General features: G+C 39.5%; 1 protein-coding gene across 2 annotated transcripts in view; it reads right to left on the reverse strand.

Annotated features, from left to right (window-relative positions):
* The window catches only part of PLOD2 (procollagen-lysine,2-oxoglutarate 5-dioxygenase 2), a 48,671-nt gene that overhangs the window by 23,006 nt on the left and 3,121 nt on the right, over positions 1–22,544 (reverse strand). For both annotated transcript variants that reach the window (XM_051626348.1, XM_051626347.1), the window contains exons 2-5: positions 9,790–9,881; positions 8,169–8,305; positions 2,823–2,986; positions 1,548–1,660 (exon numbers count right to left, since the gene is read on the reverse strand). In XM_051626348.1, coding sequence (XP_051482308.1) covers positions 1,548–1,660; positions 2,823–2,986; positions 8,169–8,305; positions 9,790–9,881 — 506 coding nt within the window. The remainder of the gene's footprint in view (positions 1–1,547; positions 1,661–2,822; positions 2,987–8,168; positions 8,306–9,789; positions 9,882–22,544) is intronic.

Here is a 22,544-nt window from a genome sequence, read left to right on the forward strand (position 1 = left end):
TATCATATTGGAATATAAAACATCAGTGTTTTTAAAATACGTTCCTAATATTGTATTCTTGTTCCTACTTAGATTCTTAAAGTACTGTGTTTTTAAGTTTTACCATGTTGATAAAAATATGCAGCTTTTAAAACACACTTAAAAATCCTTACACAGATAACACACTCTTCTTCAGCCTTCCAAGTTTTTGTTTTATATTCTACAGCATTGGACATTACTATACAGAGAACTTGTGCTAATGTATAATACACTACCCGAAGATAAAGGCCATGGAGGCTTTGAGAGCCACGGTGCAGTAGTGCCCTGGGCAGAGGTACACATTTTTTGTCTAGAAGACAAATTGTTTAGACAGCTAATTACATTACTTCTGACTTTGCTGCAGTCAGCTTTAACGTCTCTACACCCTGACCTTTCAATTGCCTATCTAGCATCTGACTTAACTTACACAAAATCAAACATAAAGGTCTGGAAAGAATGTTATATTAGGGGGAGCTGAGAACTTTGGGTTTGCCTAGTTTGGAGAAGGGAGGCTGACAGACAACCTCAATGAACTCTACAGCTTCCTGAGAAGGGGAAGTGGAGAACGTGCTAAGCTCGTCTCCCTGAGATCCTGGGATAGGGTGCATGGGAATGGTTCAAAGCCACACAGGGGAGGTGTAGACTGGATATTAGAAAGCATTGCTTTACCAAGAGGGTGGACAAACACTGGAACAGGCTTCCTAGAGGAGGGGTCAATGCCCCAAGACTGTTGAGTGTATAAGAAGCATTTGTACAATGACCTTAATAACATGCTTTAACATTTGGTCAGCCCCATATTGATGAAGGGGTTGTACTGGATGATCATTGCAGGTCCCTTCCAACTGAAATATTCTCCTCTATTTCTGTACCTGCATCTAAACATGCGGGATGTTTCAGGCGTGTACCTCAAAATTCGGCAGTATCAGCTTCTAAAAGTCTTTTGGCATCAATACATTGTTTACTTTCCTTACTCCTTTTTCCAGCACGAGGTCCATGCCTCTGTCATCTATCATGCTTTAATGCTGCTACTCAGCAGAGAACTTTGTTAAGCGAGGGCACGGAGAGGTCTTCACAAAAATTTATGATGCAGCTTTACTGAATGTATCTGCACAAAAAGCTGGAGTCAGAGGCAGCTCCAGCCAGGATCTGAAATGGCAGCAAGCCAAAATATAAAACACTGGCTCAGTGACACCCTGGAAAAATGCCACATTCTCTGGCCGTCAAACTGCCAAGTACATGGGACCCTCATTGAGATGAATGTGTCCAATCCTATACCTCAGAGCTATTATTTCTAAAAACGAAGAGCAACCTGCCTGGATCTGCAGACAGCCTGAAATCATGTATCAAGTCATGACCCTTTGGAAGCCTGTTATCACTCTGACAGTAAGAACCTCCAGAGAACAAACACAACCATCAACATGGCACTCAGGAATAAAGAGACAGCTTTCCTTTTATTTTTATCTCCTGATGTTTTATGAGGAGAATGTTATTTCAAGCCAAAAGAAATGAGAAAGCAAATCACTACCTACCCTTGTCAATGGGTCAACATAGATTTTGGTGTAAAACAGCTGGTCATCATCATTATCCTGCAGATTCCACTGCTGCACAATATGATTTATAGATGGAGCATAACCAATAAATCCTGCAATATCACACACATGTAAGTTATTTCCATAAAAAAACACTACTCTGCCAATGCTGTCCAACCATTAGGGACTTCATTCTGTTTGGTGCCAGCAAAGGAAAAGTATGGAATTCGTACAACTTGCTTCAAAATTCAGTTTTCTTCCTGTGATATATACCAGTTCTGTATTAAAGACTTCATAATTAAGGGTTATTTTTATAATAATGCTATTTTAAGGAAAAAAAGAATAGGAAAAAGAGATCTGTTTAGGATGGTCCTGAGTATGAGATTAGACTACTACTGTTCCCAAAAAGCCCATCTGTGAGACAAGTTTCATTTCCATAATAACTTCTTGCTGGCAGAGAAGCCTGAATCTAATACAGCCAGAACTACAAGGAGAATTCAACTCAAAACAAATATATGCTATGTTTAAGCAAAAACAAAAAAAGGGCAGATAGGTGAGGTAATGAAGGGAGGGAAACTCCCAAAACTGCACATTGCACAGCACCATATGCCTAGAAATGACACACTGTGCTCGGTAGCAGTTAAACCACATTAATGTCAGTGCATTTATTAATCAACTGTAAAATTATTACCAAAGCTGGCATTTAAAGGAGGACCCCAGAATTAACACTTCATTGAGATTAACAGGAGTTAACTCACACTTTTCTTGGAATGAGCTGCCTAAGCCGTGCTGACAGGCCAGGCAGAGCTACCTGCACATCTACACTGTATGCAGAGACCTCCGAGAACAAGGTAGCCAAGTTGGGAAATTCTGTGGCCCAGCTAATGTGTGCCTATGAATAGGACGTACTGCTTTGACTGGACTTGTTTAGAAACAGACTGTTTCTGAAGCAGATTCAATCAGCGGCAACCGGGTCAAGCCTGCACAGCATTTCATTGCAAGGCACACTTGTTTGCTAGGCTGGTTACTTTATTTACCTGCTTTTTACAAGTGACTGTCAACAAACACTATGCAAGTTTGAATTAAAACTGTTCTTGAGCATGAAAGAGGATCTATCCAAGTAGGGAGGGAGAGGGGAAGAACAGCAAGCCAAGTCCTCGATTTTTCACTTGGGGAATTCAAGAAAAGTTCCACATAAAAACACACACAAAATAGATAATAGAAGTGAGTCATGTTCAAGTTGAAAAGTTTACTGTGTTCAAGAATCACACTTGCCTCCTGAGTTCAGGAATCGTTTTCCACTCCGGACAACAGGGTACTTGTCAGCTAGCCTTTTATCTGGCCAAATTAGTCCATCTGCTGCAAACACCACTTTATGATTAGTTTCCTGGAATTTCTTTAGCAGTTCCTCAGGACCCCCCGCAAAGATAACATCATAGCTGAAAATAAAAAAAAAATATATATGCATTATATTACTTCAATTTTAATGCTTCTGTGCTCAAAACAACAAGTTCTTGGACTATTTACCTTTTACAGATCATACAGCCTTTTTATTCTCATTAAATCATGTTTTACTACCATGTAAAAATCCTACACCGATTCTAGTTTTTCTAGGAGAAAAACTTCAATCAATACTGTTTACCCACTTCAGTCTTCACTTCTATTTACATTCTCTTCCTTTTTTTTATTAACCTTCCAAATTATGGATACTCTTTTTCCTTCAGATTTTTTCTGATTTTTTTCTGAAACTGTTTTTCACATTTCATATATTTTAAGTAAAAAAAATATATTTTCCCCTTTAGAAAGTTGCTCATGTGTTTAAGAACGACAATAACAAACAAAAAAAATCAAACCAAACAAAATTAAAAAATAATCAAAAGTTAGCAGAGTACGTTATATAGATCGAAACATGGCTTTTTAGGATACTCACTGGGAAATTCTAGATGACCTTGTTCCAAAACAAAATGGCACTGACTTTCTTCTGAAAAGTCTTATCAAGAATGTACTTATATACTTCTCAATAAAGTCTAGTTGCCCATAAACTTAAACTGTGTTGCACCACAACCATATACAGATTTATCTTTCAACCTCTTTAATGTGCTGAACACATTGTAAGTCTGTAAAATTCACAAAATCAATTTACAAAAAACTTCACCTGTCTTTATTGTTCATCAGATTTGACTCCCAATTCCAACCAGGGACAAAGACCAAAGGTGGAGGGCTCATTTCTAAACACAGCGGTTTCCCACAGTCAAAGGTCAACAGTAACTCAAAATAAAAAGAAACTTGACAGGTTTGGCAAAGGTCATGCAATAAGGTAGTATCACAAGCCTAGTGTGTTTTTGTTGTCGAAATGTCTCTAATCAATGCCTCTAGAAAACAAAACAAACAAGCAAACAAAAAACCACCACCAGCCCAACCCTCAAAATCTGTATAAATTATTAAATTACTCAAAGTATAAGGTTTCTTTGTTTGCACTTGAGATTTACATATAAAAGCAGTCACGTGCAAACCACTTCAAGGTTAATTTTATGCTGCTTGAAACCATGACAGTCATATTGGGATCATTCCATAGATTAGTCTCCAGCTGAAGCAGAATATGGGGATTTAATGGCAGCACCTCAGCCTCACAGTTTACTCATCTGAATGCAGATATATGCTCATTCCACACATCTACCTTAGTAACTGAAAACCATCAGCCCTCATACACAGCAAAGGAACGGTACAGCTACCAAAAATTAAAAGGTCTAACCTTGACCAAGATTTTGTTCTTGCAAAGACTTTTAGCTGGGCTAAGGACCAGCAGTACCCCCGCCTGCACTACACAGACCTTTCTGCACTGCAATGTACTACTCAGCAATAGTGCTAACAGATCAACCATTACTGGCTTCTGGTACTCCTTTATTAGAGTTCTGAAATTATTTGAAAAATCCTTAACTCAAAGGGGATTTCATGCAATCAGCCTAAGAGAACTGAAAAAGAGCTGGATTACAAATGCAAAAGAGAAGATTTCCACTGCAGAGCTAAGTATGAACCCTGGAGAGGAAGTATTTTATGTAGTCTATATAAAGTAAGTGGATTTCTGAAAACCCTCACTATTTTGTTTTTCTGTAACCGTAGAAGAACGTATAAAAAAAAATATTGTACATTTTGGAGCTTCTCCAGTTTTGCAAAAACTGCCTGATTCTGTCCAAATATACAAGAATACACTTCTCTTCCCTTTTCCATTCAATTGCTGTAGCCCAATTCAAAGCCAGAATGAGGCTGAAGAACTAGAAAGAAACAGGAGACAAGTTGAAGACATACAAAACCAGAGATTTGTCTGAGGCTTTAACTTAATAGCTTATGGCAGGCTGCAGGGAGGAACCAAACACCCCTGGAACATTGCTTACAAGGACTGTCATTCTGGAAAAGTCAGTCAAAGTTGAGCAACATGCTGGGCTAGCCACAGTCGAGGATTTGTGGAAGGGATGTGCTACTTAATACAGCACAGTTTATAATACAAGGCACAGCTCAGAGCTGCTAAACTGTATTACCACTTACTGTAAACTTTACATACTAATGGATATTATGCAGGTGTAAGAATCCTGTATGGACCTACATTTTCCATTAATTTACATGGCCTTCTGCTTTGTCAAGATGTGACTTACTGCCACCACACCTGCTCCTGACAGGACCTCCATCAGCCTTCCACCCCTTGCTGCCAGTCTCCCCAACAGCTGTTTCATGAGGCTCCTGCTTTTCTCTTCAGGCAACAGAAAAACTTTCAGTCAAAACAAAATCTGTAAATCCATCATTTGCCTTGCTTATCTGCTATGTCAGATCATGTTCAGTCTATCCAGCACTCAAATTCTACTATAAGGGAGGATTCACCCCATGTCTACACCATTAAGACCATCTTGCAATGGGGCCCAGGACTATCCTTGATAGTTTGTATTATTCTTATGGGTGATGCACATGACTTACTTTAAACAGTGCTTCAAAATTTGATAGGAAGAAAAAGTGTGAATGTATCCAGGAAAAAGTAGGGTGCCTTGGCAAGCTGGAAAAGCTCAAATACACTTTTCTTTACTCTTTATAAAGCCTTCTGATTAAGCATTAGGTAAGAAGAAGAAAAAAAAGAAAAAAAGAAAAGAAAAAAGTTTCCACAACTCCAGTCCCATTTCCTGAAGCTTCCAGATGGCAGATGCTTGGGGCTGGAATCCACCCATCCCTCCTCCTCTTTTGCAGCAGCAAAGCATCCTGGCGACACACCCACTGCTCTCAGCAACAGAGGGAAATGCCAGGGGTGGCTCAGGTCCTCTAGAATTGAACGTGCAGTTTTTTGCAACTTTATAAAAAATGGTTTTGCAGCTTTTATTACAAGTACTTGTTACTATTGCAGCTGCGGGATAAGAGCTCAAAATACAAACAAGAGAGGGCTTACAAGGAACCAACAAGTCAGGTGCTCCATTACATCTTGTTTAAGTAGACTGTTCAGCCACACAGCCAAACGGTCATTTACACTGTATCCCCTCCAGGATCACACCTTAACTGTTGTGAGGTGTGTAGAAAATGTAATGATACCTCAGTTCAAAAAAAAAACAAACCTAACACAAAACCAACAAACAAACAAACCCACAAACAACAAAACAAAAAACAGAGGCTGCAAAAGTCTTCCATGATAAAAACTGGGAGTTCTGGATGAAAAGGCACAGCATCAACCATTTTATCCAGTCTACAATGGCCATTAGCCAGTTCAATCTGAAATGATCCAAAGCAAACCAGCAGTAAGCTCTCACAAAAACAAGCCTAATTTAAATAGCGTTCCTCCTGCAGGCACAGCATTTTGCTATCTGCACCTAGACACAAGCTGTCCACTGAAGTTTAAACTACTTCCAGAGTTGTGAGCCATATAAAAAACTGCTCAGAAAGAAAAAAAAAGCAAGAAGCTTTTAAGTAAACAGTTCACCATAAATTATTTTCCTACTTACAGTTAATAAACCAAATATTTCCTTTTCCCCACCCAGATTAATATTCAGAATACTTCACAATTAATATAATAAAAAATACTCAAAGAAAGGAAGTTCACTATATTTGTTTTATGCAAACTTACTGCTACTTAAAATACAAACCAGGATTCCTGGAAATGAAAAAGCTCATTAGAATTAAAACATAATTCTAGAATCAGCAAACTACTTTTTTCTCCTATTTGGAATCAGTTCCACCAGCTTTAAATCAAGATGTACTTGGGATTATGGACCTCAAGAACTTGGGAGGCCTTAAATCCTGTGATTTTTCTTGGCAAGAAAGACTATGTCATCTGCACTCCAACACACATGGTCCTCTGTACTCTCTCCTCCATTAAGAGATTAAGATGATTTAGACATTGGTTTTCTAGCTCTATCTTCTACTTATCCTAAGAGGTAAAATTAAAAAGTAAAAGTTTACTCCAGCTCTCCTGAACTCTTAACTTACGCAAAACAACAAATGAACTTTCCAGTAAATACCACTGTCAGACCACTTTCTCTCTTGTGATGATATCTGATGTACAAATTCTGCTGGACCTCTAACTTGCAAAAGGGCTCTAAAATTCCTCAGCTGTCACTTTTTTTTTAATAAATACATTAAAAACAAACAAACAAAAAAACAAACAGCTTAAAAGCTGAAAGAAAATTCTGGAGCAGACATTCCAATGTGACTCAATAAAAGCAGCATGAACCCACATAAGAAGCTCTCTAAGTTTCCACTCAGCTACCTTCCCAAGACAACTGGGGGCCTCAGGTCCTGGATTTGAGACAGGGATTCTTTTAGAGCCGTGACCCCGCTCTGGGTAATGCTAGTGTGGAAGAGCTTGGCAGCTGCTGTTAGCTGGATTCTTAGCTGCTCTGATCATTCTCTCATCACAAAAGCAAAAGAGAAGGAGCGGGAGAGAAAAGCAGAGAGGAGCAATGGGAAAAGTGGAATCTGAACATGTTTGAGCTCCCTGTTCTCTGTGACAGGGAGAAAGCTATCTGGCCTGCAGTGAGAACACTCAAGCATAGCTGTATTACGAGCTATCATCTGGCATCTGCAGCAGCACTGTCCATATTTCCATCACACAGAGAGCACAGGCACCAGGGGAGTATTTGGCACCAAGCCTCTTGTTTCAGTTCTCTAACCTGTAAAAGAAGCTCTTCTGTAAGTGGTTTTCTCAGGGGCCCATTTTCAAGCTTCCTTCATATCCCTGCTACCTCATGGAGCAAGATCATCCTCTGATCCCTACTGGGCACTTCATTTCTGGAGTTGCTTTTGCTCCTCCTCCATTCCACACTCCCAGCCCTCAGCCACGTCCTGCCCTCACCGCAGCCAAACACTGAGGACAAATGTTTGCCTAAAAGCCTGTTAGCTACCAGTAACATTTTTTTACCCCATTGAGGCAGCAGAACTATGAACAGCTTTTACATCTGTAAATTAATTTAAAAAGTAATGACTGCTCCAAGAGCATCTACTATTTTTATGAATGAAGGAAAACCAGGGCAAAGTGTCACAAATAAACCACGAGGGGGAAAAGCAGTATGCAGCTTCCAGAATGTCACAGCAGTTCTTTTTGCATGCCTATCCAGACTAAAAAGGAAAGACAACCAAGCCAGGTTTGCTCACCATTCAACAAACATTACAACCAGGTCTTCTTGATCAGCGTAGCTTTCTATGCCTTCTTTCAGCAGTCGAACTTTCTGCCCTCCACCAATAGAGTTGGGCAGCTCACCACCTTTCCACTCTTCACCTTTTCCAAGTACCTGGAATGACAAAAAAGCACTTTTTGCTAGTACCCAAAACCAAGAGGCTTTTAAAGTAGACCCTTACTGAAAACAGATGTTAAAGCAGAAGCAACACATTAAAGCATAGCGAGCCAGCACTTCCAGCATCGTAAGTTTTCCATGTCTGAAGCAGCATTCAGCACAATGACATCACTGCAATAACATGAGAGAGACATTTCTTAATCAAAAAAGAATCAAGCAATTGCCTGCTACCACCGTTTGTTCAAATGTGTCTCTCAGGAAAACAAAACAAAACAGAACAAAAAAATCCACCAAACAACTAATTGTTTCAAAATCTATATTAGAAAAACATTCTGAATGAGACTTTTTAAAGTAATATAATCACTTTAAGAACAGGAAGTGTAAGAGACTTTGGTGGATCAGCATATTACTAATACAAAGTGTGAGCCCTAGTCTCTCAGAAATCCTTCCAGGACACTTTAGTACAAGGAAAGGATAGGTTCTCTTACATACTGCTGACTGCTAAAACAACTAAACAAAACTCCTCCGTAGCCAAGTATGACAGCAAATTACATCTCAAAAAAAGGAAAAAACCCTTAAACTCTTGTGGGCTTTGAACATATTTTTTGAACTTCTAAAACCTGGAAAAACTACACTGCGTGATGTTTTGGACAAATCTGCAAAGCTAATAGATGCATCCAGAGCTTAGGCTTCCAGGTGCTTTAGTACAGCATTATCATATTAGGAAAGGTTCTCTCGGTCTACCAAGTTCAGTGACAGAAGTCAAAATAATTTCCTATTTATGGTGTAGACACTGTGGAAAGTAAGCAAAAAAAATTCCGTAACACCATCCGTATTCCTGCATTTTCTCTTGCAGAACCAATCTGTGGGGAAAGTCTAGAAGAAGGTTAATGTCTTCCCTATTTCCCAACATTGCACAGAGGCCGACCTCTGGATTTGACATAGAAGAGATTTGGAGAAAGGCAGAAGAGTCTGGCAAGAATGACAGAAACTTTGTCCCCTCAGAGAATTACAGGTTCCTGGGAAACACACTGAAACTTCCACGTGTGACGCTCCCTCCCCACAGCAGGGATCCAGCCTTGTTTAAGGAAGAAGGGGACACCCAAAGCCATCTGAGTGCAGTGAAGTTTCCAGAAGTATTTGTGCAAATAAAATTTGCTACACTGAAAAGCAAGGCTATCTGATAAATCCTGACAGAACCTGCAAGTGACTGAGGACCCTGATAACAATAGCTACTAATCTGTAAAACATTTCCTAAGGCAGTGGAAGAAGCACCCTTCTGTGGTAGTTCAGAGGAAGACCAGCATGAAGGTGACAGTGTCAGTATCAGGGTCATGTGCAAATGCCCTACCCATCCCCAAGCTCTAGAATTTTTTTTATTTTGCCTTAGATTGCAAGGAAGCTAATGCCACTTCAGTTATTGCTGCTGTTTGTCTTAAAGGCTGCCTAGTATGACTACTTGGTACAAAAACATACAATACCTTTATTGTGTAGTTGAAGTGCTTTGCAGTTTGCATGAAACGGTGAAAGCCATCAGTTTCTTTAGTTGCTACAGTAAAAACTAGGAGATTATCTGAGGGAGAAGAAGGAACATGCATTAATAGGATTTCAGGACACAGTTTATAACAAAAAATGCACTGAGCAGCACTGGATCAGTGAGGCTTTATGACTTGCCTGCATCTATAACCCAAAGAGAAGAGATAAATAGTCATCTTAAAGGTGTGAGATCTCATCAAACCACAACTGCTACTGACAAAGGTGCTGTATTTAAAACTATCAAAGCAAAGAAATCTGTCTACTCTGTAAACAACTAGCTGAAGACACAAAAACAAAGCTAGTATGACTACTGAACAGGAGGGAATCTTCCAAACAAAAATAGCTTACTACTTTTCAGTCTGAGCTAATCCTTTGACCTCTTATCACAGCAGTGAGTAGTATGAGAGAACTTCACCCAACCTCAGTAACACCCCTGAAGTGGTTCATACTCTTCATGAAAACAGGACAAAAAATACCAACCATAGAAACAAGTGCCCCAACAGGCAGCATTCAGTGCTTTTTAGTCCTTGGGCAAACGACCAGTGGTTTTGGTATTTTTATTCAAAGTCTCAGTAAATTATAGCAGTGCTAATTTTGTTCTCTTACTGCATGCAGGCAAAAAGCCGTGCAACCAATTTCCTTCTCATATCCCAGGGCTTCTGACATAGTTCATATGAGGCCAGGAATTCACACTAAACAGACTCCCGATTCAACTATTGAACAACATTCAGCACCCTATGCAATATGGTGCATAATCGAGGTACATCATTCAAAGCTATGAGTAAGACAGTACCCCTAACAAACATCAAGTATTTAAATCAGACCAGCCTGGTGCTCATCCCAGAGCACATTGCAGTTCCCCAGTTTGATCTGAGTTCAAGCAACAGCTGTGCTCTAAACACAGCCCATGAGATCAATTCTTACACGAAAGTAAAATTCATTGCCTCTAATGGACATTCCAGACAGTGTCTGTTGTTGCTTCACTTCAAAACATCCTCTGGGTTCATCTTCACCAGCACAGTAACACATGCTAGAAGAGGCTGCTGTGACAAACATTCCTATTAACCCTTCAGTCTTGTCTACCACCAGACTTAGCAGCCCTCAGACACCTGAGATATCATCCGGAGCGTGTTCAAATCAGTCACCACTTGCCGTTTCATTTTATTGGACATCAGCAAAATTAACACCCAAGGTGATACCTGCTTCCCACTTTGCAGAAGAAATTCACCTTGCAAGTTACTCATGCTACGCTCTGCAGCCAAGTATCAGTGTACTTCCAGTGTACCCTTGCTCAGTTAAGCAAAAATACCTGTAGCACACACATGGTTTGCAAAGCAACATAAAAAACACTTGTTCTAATGAAATTCAAGTCTGGCTAAAATAATCACAGCAGACAAACTATGGAGACTAGTCTCAGAAGACACTGATATCTTTTCCACTTAAATAATATTTAGGATTCAGCCCTAGAAAACACATCACTTTCAACAAAACTCTTATCAGATCAGACTGGTCTGGCCAGTGCATACACGAGGAAGAACAAAAATAAGCGTTTATGGTGCTTTCTCTGTTTTTTCTATCAGTCTCATTTTACAGGTTTTCCTGACCTGGATGGTCCAAAACACCCAGTCCACTTTGTGATCTTGCTCTTACCTAGTCACTCCGTGAGCAGAGGTACCCTTCAGCAGTGGCTGCACCATGTGCCCAGAACCATGAAAAACTCCATGAAAAACAATCTTCTGTGCCTTGTGCAGGGCTCCTACCATTTTTATCTGACACTGTCCAAGTTTTTCAGCTACAGACATCTCTACCTACCCTCTCCACCATGCACAATTTTGCAGATCTCACATCCCCACGTCCTGCCACAACTTTTTTGTTCAGAAAGAAGAACCTGGACAGACTTGAAAGGCTTCAGTCAACTAAACTTGAACACCCCAAAATTTTGAAAAAATAGTTTCAGAAGTTTAATTGCTCCACCTTTTTCTCACTTGAGTGCTAGCAGTCTTCTGTAGGTAAGAATCAGAAGAAAAAACTATGGGTACATCTCAGAAGGGCAGGAGGACCTCCAGAGAGGATTCCAGTGCAATGGGTTCACAGATGCACTGACTCACAGATTGACATAAACACAGCAATAATAGGTCAATATCTTCAAAATCTTTTAATCTAAAGGTCATGCAATCTAAAGTAATTCTACAGAAGTCACTACAGAATGAATAAAGAACATGGTATCTTAGACTATGACTAAAACAGAACTGAAGACAAAGAATAGGATTTTTCTCTATGAAACATATTATGTTATGATTAATTTTTTTGTTCAAGTGCCGCACTTTCAAATTAGAGGAAGCTGGAAAAATCTTATCATAGAAGACTGCATCACCAGGCCAAGTGAATCCATTACTGAAAGTTTCCCAGGTGACTGGTCAATCACTGACTGTAAATGTGGAATTTGGTTTGGGGCAGACATATTTCACACCTACTCCTTCCTGCAGAATGGTAACAACAAGATTTCAAGAAACTGTACTTGACAAAATGATGTAAATGACAAAATGTGGGCTGCATCACATTCTTTCCACAGTCACTGAGTGAAAGAACTACATCAACATACAAGCACAACTTGGCAAGCAAAAGAAAATTGTCTTTTACAGGCTATTGCTCCTCTCTTTTAATGGGACCCATGGTAATTCCATCTACACATTGCCCATGTATTTCAAGATTCACTACGGAGTCTACTGTGTTACTTAAGTTTTTTGGAATAGGAGGAAAAAGCATGATGTGCCAAATCATAAGGGATTTCAATCTGAGCCATAAAAAAATAGAGAAAGCTGGCCAGACAAATAATGCAACTTACATTGACATGAAACTGCAAAAGAAAGTGAATTACACTCACAGCTGCTGAAGCAATCTAAGTAGGCTGCCTCAGTCAGGTTTTCAAACAGTCACAGAACAAACAGGAAGCTATCTTTGTAAAGGTATTATTCACATTGGAAAAGTTTTATTTTTACCACACTTGCCAATGGTCAGGGTTTTTTTAAATTAAAAATGAACAAGTTTAAAAGGCTTTATTTCCATGTCTCTGCTGTACCACGGAATTTTAGATGCATATGGTACTTAATGTTAAAGTGCAGAAGCGTAATTATAGAATTTAAAGTCTATTTAGAATACGAGCCTCTATACAGACTGTTTAGTCTTGGTTTTTTGTGGGTTTTTTGGGGGACAGAGGGTTTAATTTGTTTTGGTTTGTTGGTTTTGAGAGGCTTTTTTTTTAAAGTAATCTGTGTCTGACCAATGGGCAGAGAAACATGCTTTTATCCTGCCTGTAGCGTGTATAGAGAGACAATGGAAAGTGCATTAAAATAGTTACCTTGGCATATTATAGGGGGCATTATTAATCAAATGAAGAAAGCAGCACTGTTCTCGTCTAGCTAATAAGACCTTACAAAAATACTGATGTAATTCCTGCAGGCATCTGGGACTTCATTTAGACATGACAACTTGTACCGGTTTTACTGGCAGAGTTTCACTAAGTGTATCATGGGAAATATTTGTTTCTCCCTGTGGGAGTGAAGTGAATGCTTCCGACCACCAAATACATCTTCTAAATTTTTTTAAACTTTATTCACTTTAAAAAATTTATTCCTTGTTTGCCACAATTAGGTACAACGACCCCTTTGAGCACCTGTCCCATTTGTTTCTAGTAACAAATCAAAAAATACTTTCATGAACGTACAAGAGTGTAAATACGCAAGTACAACACTGATCCCAGGGGAGTAAGTCTATTCAAGTGCTGTTTCCATTTCAGGATGTGCTCAGCTACATTTATTTTTGCTCTGCAGTAACCCACAGTGTTCCTGCTGTGCATAGCAGGTGTGGTGCCAGGGGTTGCCCCTGCTGGCTGGTGCAGGGGTTCAGTGCAGCACCAGAGCCCTTACCACAGGCTGAGCCACATGCAAACATCTCTCTGAGAGGTTGAGCAACTGGCTCAGAGTCCCCAGCAGCGCGGCTGTGCCAGCTCCAGGGCTCCAGCTGTGCAATGAAGACCTAGGCCTAGCAGAATGCTGCCTGCAATTACTCAGACACCAAATTCCCACTGTGGCCTGGTGGGAACTGGGCTCCCCAGTGAGCGAGCCACAAAATTCCCAGTCTTCGCAAATATCCCACGAGGAATTCTAACTGTAGATAGACATCATTCCTGCTTCACCACCCACTTTGGTATAACGTCCTGCCTTGCTCTACATCCAGGTTTCTACTCCAGGGGGCTCTGCTGTAAGGTCTTACATGTAGATTTGAGCTATCCACTTCCTTAAGTCTGACTATTCCCCTCATATGAGGGGACAAATACGTACTCTCAGTAGTATTTTCCAACAACCAGTAATTGCATCCTAAAAATGCAACCATATATGAAACCAAGAACACAGCAGGCAGCCCCAGCCCTACATGCTTGCAGGGTACTGGGATGCCGCAGAGGGCGCAGGCTGCCCAGCAGGGCTGGGCTCCCCTGGCAGGCAGCCTGTCAGAGGCATCTTGGCAGTCACTTGAGGGGATTACCAACTTTGGCATTTATTTCCACAAGTAAAGTCAGCTTGTGGAAAAAGGAAATGCAAACCCTATAACGAAGTTCAACAGGAAGGCATGAAAAAAAATCTCTGACGAGCTTCATGCCAGATATGAGGGTGCTGAAGTTACTAGGGTATAATTATTCCAGACAGCTTTCTGATAGTTACATTCATAAAACAGCTGTTCTGTTTTGAAAATAAGCCTGAGACACCACACTTTTGGCCAAGAAAAGTATATTCAGTGACAAACAGTATTCGTTTTTACATGTAAATTAGGAAAACCTTGAGCACTCAAGTTGTGAAAGACAACACTGCATACAGAGCACACACAACGTATTAGGAAAGCTAATGAAAGTTTATCAAAACATCCCACTCTTTTACTCAATCTTTTGTGCCACTACCATGTGGGATCTGACTGCATCATAAATATTGATTTCCAGATGAGAACTATAAACCAGGGCCTTTGTCTACAGTGAATTGCCTAGCCAGGTCTCAGCCAGGAAGTGCCACAGAAGGACTGCTTTAAGTAGCAGTGACCTCTCTCCTTGTACCTTGGCAAAAAAAAGTATGCAAAGAGCTGCAGTCATTCCTTGCACACCCACGTGGTTCTGTTTATCTTGAATGAACACTGGCAGAGATTACTACATAATTTCTACCAGGGGTTGCGGGCACTGGTACAGCAGCTTCAGAGCAGCCAAAACTGAAGAAGATACTGCTCACAGACACATGGGAGCGCACATTCAGTCCTTGGAATCAAGTACTGTGGACTTATCTGGAGTAGGAGTAAGCTGTAAGATGAAGGGACATCTCTGCATGGTACCACATTATGCCATTAACATCTATCTGTATCTTTAAGACTAGCGGCTATTGAACACTATTTATGAATATCATCAATTTACAACTAACCTCCTGCAATTTCTCTAACAGATGAGTTATACTTCTAGACGATATCCTGGAAAATGTGAAATACTCTACAATATCTGCTGAAACCTACTGACATCCAAAATATTGGCTGATATAAAGCCTGTTGGAAAGTATCTTATTTATAGGCTCAGTTGCTGTTTCTTCCATAAAACCGAGCAACACGACAGCCTGAGTTCCCAATTAATTGCAAAACTGTGAAAGAATTTTAAAGAGAATGCAGCATGAGGTTTAAGCCCACAATAGTAAATAAAGCATTCAAAAAAACTGGAATGGCTCATTAAGCTACATAATACTGTACAGAGCCAATACAGTCACGATAACCAACTCTCTTCCCACACAGCTTTGATGACGTTACTAAAAGCAATTCCTCCATATGCTTCTGAGCCATGTTGAAGTTCTGCAGATAGCTAGAGGGTTACTGATGGCATCAACAGCAACCTCTCTTCCCTATTTATATGGACTCAGACCATATGTTCAAAATGCAAAGAACTGTTAAGCCAACTAAAAAAAAAGATCAAAGAGCACTTTAAAAATCCAGATTTTTAGCAAAACACACTCTTCTACTTATCACTCAAGAAGACAATATTAGACTCAAAAGAAAAAAAAAATTCCCAATAAATAGGAGTTATAGCCTAAACTTAAGATTCTACATCAAATGAAACTTTTGAAAATCCACATACTCTGAAGAGATGTCAAACAGCTGGAGACAGGAGAAACCCATCATATGCAATGTAACCATGATTACAAGTTATACCTACAAACATACAGTTGGCTAATGTAATCCAGCAGCAAACAAGATTTTATCTTAAGAAGACAATGTGAAAAAAACAAACTTTAAACATATGTATGTACTCAGTGTCAGATTATATGACATGCATATGGTCAAATAAAGTAGTAACCCAACAGAAGATTTTCTGGTCAAATAAAGTAGTAACCCAACAGAAGAATTTCTGGTCAAAAAAACCTTTTAGCAGAAAGAGAGAAAAGACAGAGTCATCCAACAGCAGTTTATTTCACCCCAGGATTCCTTAGAAACACGACAATGTAACAGTAATTACACAGAAATAGTAACCATGGTCATCTTTTCTCAGGAAAGAATTGTGCATTACAGTCCAGGAGGGGGAAAGATGACTGGTGCATAAACAATACTACTTCATATTTGGCAGTTCTAGGGGTTTGTTCAGTTGCACACGGAAGACTTCATTGCATGCCTCCACTCCTCCCATAGCTTAGTGCTTCCCAGTGAGGCAGACTGATTTCAAAGCCCCATTAACGGTACCCGTGATCACCTTGTAAGACTGGATTTTCTGCAATTTATTAGCATGGTTGAATTGCTGTTAAAAACATGCTTGAAGGGGAGACAAAATAAGCTTGAAAAATTAAAGATTGGATAGTTATAAGATTTAAAATAAAATATGGCATTAGAATTAACAGATGGCAAGTTAAGAGCAGTCATGGGTTGCCAAACACCTAGTACACACCAATTTCCTATACCAATACACAAATTTGTGAGAGAGATGGAGTTCTAAGAACCAATACTTCAATAAAATCTAAAATATCAGATTTGGAAGAAGCAAACCTTCCTGTACAGACCTCTTCTGAAAGTTTGGTCTGTTTTCCTCTGTATCACAAGCCTCCTGGTTAATCACTGCATGTCAGTATAATGTCTTACTGCAAACCACCAACAGCAACACAAGCATCATTTACATATTTTCCAACAAGTACAAGATTCTTCTTGGCTAGCTTTCGCAGACTTGCATCTTCTCCACTTCAAACTAGATATATGAAATTAAAGCAATGTAAATAAAAGTCTGGTTTTTTAGTTTGGCTTATAAGCATAGTTATTGCAGAACTAATGTAGGTACACATGTATCACCTCTGTTACCACCTGATTCTCAAAATGATTCAACCTGCCCCCTCCAAAAAAAAAAAAATTACCTGCCTTTACTTGTTGCAAACAGTTCATGACAAAAACTGACATTTATGGTTATCACTCAATACATGGGCTGTCTGCAGATAATTCTTTCTGTGCTCCCCCAGGGTTATTTGTAGACCTTGCTGATATTACAGAGTAAGAGCTGTTGGTATCAGAACTCCTAACTCTATCCTGGACCAAGGAACAGAACTAGTAAAGGCAGGAAGTTTTCAGACGCTGTCTAGGGAAAGAAACATACAAAGTCTAATTTCCCAGTTTCAGTTACTTTTGAATAGCTGGTACTGTTGCAACTTCCTCAGCCACAATAAACGGCCTGTTACCAGGTTCTCCCTCTTCCCATGTCTTAGAAGAAATGCATTCTTATATTAAGCAAGAGCTGCCCTGAATTTTCTAATAATATAGAACATATGCTAGATTAGCACTTGCTAACACACAGCCAGCCCCTGGACAGGACACTAAAGTTTTCTTTTTATTTTTTCCCCTTGTTTCTACTAACTGAATTTAAACTGAAGTTTTCAACACTTAGAGATTTATTCGAGTCCCATTATTGTTAAAATACTTCTGCAATCTAAATCCATTTATGAAGGGGTGAACAGTGCTGTAACAACTGTGCATTTCAGAATCTGAAGTTTGTTATGCAAACGTTGAAGTTTTCTCATGCCAAGAAATTCTCCCATGCATTAACTCACAGCCCACAGAGATGTGAACAGGCATTTCCCGCTTCCATGCATAGTCTCAAACAGCAAGCCTGCTGAGCTGCTGCTTACTGCCTGTCATTTATCACATCACTTCTGATGTCACATAGATACAGCACCTAAAATGTTTACTTGGAAATTATCAACTGCTGAATAAACCAGTCCTAAAAGAAGATAAAATAACACCCACAGGCTACATTGCTGTAACCATCTTTCTGTACATGCATATATACATACACATAATTGTAAATAAAGATTAGCAGTTACTCCCAATATTAATACACAACTGATTTCAGAAAACTTTTGAAAGCTTATGCTGTCTCAGTTCTTAATTTACTCCCTGTTAACTTAGTAGTATTGAATACACAGTCAACGAGAGCTCATTAAGACCTGTATGTGCACTCATCAATCACACGACCCGTCCGGGTGAAGTGCTGGCCCATGCTCAGGCCCGCACTCATTCTAATGCAAGGCTTCCTTGCTTTGATAGCTGAACAAAACCAGATACCAGCAACAGTAGTCAAGAGTTTTTCCATCAGCTTCAGAGGACTTGGATAAGACCTTGTTTACTGAATCAGTTATTCTGTAGTAAAGCAAAGATAAGACACGTTCCTTAGTTCCCAGATACAAAAAAAAAATTGAAATCAGCTGCTTGCAAATGACATCATTGCCATGCATGAAGCAACTGCTCCAACAAGAGCTGCCTAACTTCCTGACAAGCAGGGAACAGATCAGGTTACAGCTGTTTATTAGTGCCCAGATAGCTATCAAACCACAAAAATCTTCTTGAGGGTGGGAGTGGATGGAGTCATGGCACAGGCTGGGTGGATGTCCCTGCTATAAACTGTCATCAGGGCTGTGCAGCTGAGAGCAGGACACAATTAACATCAGCTGTCTAAGTGAGAAAGTTTACTCAGCTTCAGCCTTCTTGTAGCCTTGCCCTCTCTGTCTCTCTCATAAATATGTATCAAGAGAAGACCATGCTTCTTCTTAAGCTGTTGTTTAGTAAATCCAGCTGTCTAAACAGAAGCAGTCACACACAGCACCAGGAACTGTTAAAGTCCGTTTTCCAACAGCTAATCAATTCATCAAAGAAACCTAGTAGTCAATATTTGCAATAATATTCTATCCTTAGGCTAGCCTTTGCTTTAAAAAAAAAAAAAAAAAAAAATTGTAGCTGGAACTGGAGCCATTCTGAAGACATGCAAGTCCTTCATGCCTGCACCATGCCTGGTTCTTCTTGTCGGCAGATGCTACCACCCTGATTAGTCAGTTCATTTGAAAAACCTGCCCTAGAGCTTCACATCTGGCCCTATGTCCAGACACTGAATGTGTAAAATTCTCCAAACAGAAACACAGGCCATGCAAGCCTGGAAAGAGGAAAAAAACATACTTTTCAAAGATCCCTCTTCTGTATGAACAAGCAACTTAAACTCCACATATGTGAGATACAGGTAGTGCCCAACCTTGAACAATTCTGTCCTTAAAAACCATGAAACAGCCAAAAAAATTCTGCCCTATTTCTGACACAAGACACCGTTACATGTCAGGTATGAGGGAGATTTAAAAATGCTTTTGACATCAAAGACTTGACCCAGCAACTTCAGTTACTAAGTTTATGGGACTGGTTCTGATCTAACATGTGTACAATTGTTTCACAGTGATGTAAAATAGAATCAGTAAACTGCCTGCAAGGTTAGCCTCAGGAAAGACTTTGTTTTATTAAAGTTTCATATGAACAACAAAACTAAAAAATGCTTTTTTACTTTTTTTTTTTTTAAAAAGGTAAAAAAAATTGCAAAGCAATTCTATCAGATAGTGGTTATTATCTGCACAGCTGATGTCAGCGAGAACCAAGAACCCCTAATGGGCTCATCTGGGACATTAACACTTAAATCCACAGGTACTGAATTAATTATCAGAGAAATGGCACTAAATGCCAAACCTGTTTTTGTTTACAATTTTTGGTCTTTTTTCCTTGCAGTTGTTCACATTAATTACAAATATTGTATATGTCAGCTTTAAAAACATACTTGCAGTTAGACTGCAAGAAACCCAGCCCCTATTCCACCTCAGCCCTACCATTTTTTTCCCCATGTTTATTTTCTAAGAAAATCAATAGTGAATCAATAGATTTGCAACTTGTCCTGGAATACGTTCAAAGGGCAGACCACATGAGCTGGTGAATCAACCACTAAAATCTAGGGGGTTTCTTCAGAAATTCGCTATAAATTTGAATGTAATGTTTTAAGCCGAGGAAGAGTTCTACTGTTTGGCCTTGAACTATTAAGGAAATTGGTCTGTAATTACTTTGTACTCCATTACAAAAATAGTTATGCATTTTAAAATAAATTATAAGAGTAATCCACAGTATGTTTAATTGTGTTTCAAGGAGAAACGAATTAAATTATCAAATATGTCAACTGTAATTTGTCAATAATCTAAATATTTCAGCAATTAGTAGGTACCTGAGTTTCTGCCACCTCAGCGCCCAGAAGGAACCAATATCATGAAACTATTACATAGAAAAATGCACACAGGCATGTACACAGAGAACATGAAATAGTCATATTACTCTGATCATCAAATAAAGTATTTGCTCTGTTTCTTTACTGAACTTGTAATTTGTTTCCTTTTCCTCCTACTACAAATTGTAAAAGGAATCTTTACTTCTGGAAAAGAGATACCTGGCATAAAATAGTGACTTTATGTATTTAGTCTCTTCATCACCAGTATAAATCTGTACTTTGAAAACTGAATTCAACCCAAGGAAATACTCCAGAAGCAGTTCTACTAAACTACCTAAAGCCACTTGTGGTGTCAGGCTGTGTTTGCAAGCACGTATTCCCTGATGATTAAGTGTCATTTATTCTCTAAAGCTAGAACATTCCCACACATACAGACACATTCCTGCTACTGATATATGTTTGGTCAAGTTGTGTTTTGTGTTGGAGAGAGCCAAGCCCTATGTTTAAATTAAGCAGGAACAAAAATATTCTTCAATTTCAAACTTCTCTGCCTTGCAACTGCTCCCTTAAAAATTATACAAAACCAACATTATAAATTGAAACAAAAATGCCCTTATCCCCACCGTGCATACTCTTCATGAAAAGGGAATTCACTTGAGCAGCATGTCAAGTAATTTATATTTCAGACTAGCAGCTCTACACAGATGGAAAGATACTGCTTTTAATTACACAATGTAATAGTGCTAATAGCACAGACAAACTAAGCACTTGCCCAAGAAGAGACTGAGTCACTTTTGCTTAGGTAAGCAGCAGTGAGGGAAAAAGCCAAGAATTCAGACATAAATCATGACTCTCCAAAAAATGCCATTCAATGTAAAGAAAACTTTGAGAAATAATGTTAGTTTAGATCCTCCATAGGAACACACTTCATGGAAAATCTCGCTGGCTCAGCTAATCATGGTGGTCGTTCCACTGTACCTTTACACTGCAATTTACAGCATCAAATGCTGATGATAAAGGTAACAACTGTTTCAATTTTCTAGTTTTAATTAGACATGCATTTTACAGTCAAAACTGCAGTGATCGTATCCAACCCCACTTCATATCACAGAGAAGTAATATGACATGCACCACTGTGGTCTACTTCCACAGTCTAATTACTACCTCTACCTAAGGAAAGAATGAAAATCCTGTGGAAAAAAATACAACCAAAAAACACAAAAAACCAAACCAACAAAAAAACCCCAAACAAACAAAAAAAACCAACCAAAACTCTATTTGTTTATTTTATTTTGCAACAGAGACTGGCATTGTGCAGCATCTAAACCAGGTGCTACAAAGAACCCAGACTGCCAACTTTGGGTGTCTGCAAGGACAAGTACTTTCAAGGGAAAAATCTGTAATGGAAGAATGACTTTGCTGCTTGCACCTCCACAGCCATGTTCGTTTACTTTTAACTAATTTCCAAAGACACACACCCCTCCCCCTGCATCACACACTCCTTAATTTGTTATTCACCATTTATTTCAAATCTGGAGCCTAAAGGTATCTACATGATCATTACCCAAATGAAGTGGTGGATGCTGGATGTGAGACACATTCCTAAATACTCCCTGGTGGGGGTGCGACAACTGTGCTTCTAGACCCTCCAACTGTCAGAGGCGGGTGGCAGCTTTTTCATACAGTCCTTGCAAAAAGGACACAAAACTCCCAAGAGATGGAGAGCCTGTTTTTTCCCAACACAAGTTTATGTAGCAGTTTTAGATACTGTGGTGACAAGATGGGATAAAAGTAGCATCAGCAGAGATGTGAGAACAGAAAATTGGACAGAGAGACAGAGGCAGGCGTAGAGCGCTGAACATACGGCCGCTCCTCCACCAAGAAGGCCCAGTCTTTTAGTACTTCTACTAAGTACGTCAAGATGCTTGAAGGACCAAATTCCCTTATTTGTGCATCTCAGAAGTCTCAGAGAGAAAGGCCTGTCAATTACTCACTGTCACTCACAGAGACCATTTTGGCTGAGTCCCACTGAAATGGCAACAGTACATGCTGTATCTCCAGGTGAGTCCACACACAGCTAGACCAGTCAGCAATTACTGCTTGAAGCATTTGTGACCAGCATTTGAC

This window comes from Apus apus, chromosome 8 (assembly GCF_020740795.1).
Source record: "Apus apus isolate bApuApu2 chromosome 8, bApuApu2.pri.cur, whole genome shotgun sequence".
NCBI lineage: Eukaryota > Metazoa > Chordata > Aves > Apodiformes > Apodidae > Apus > Apus apus.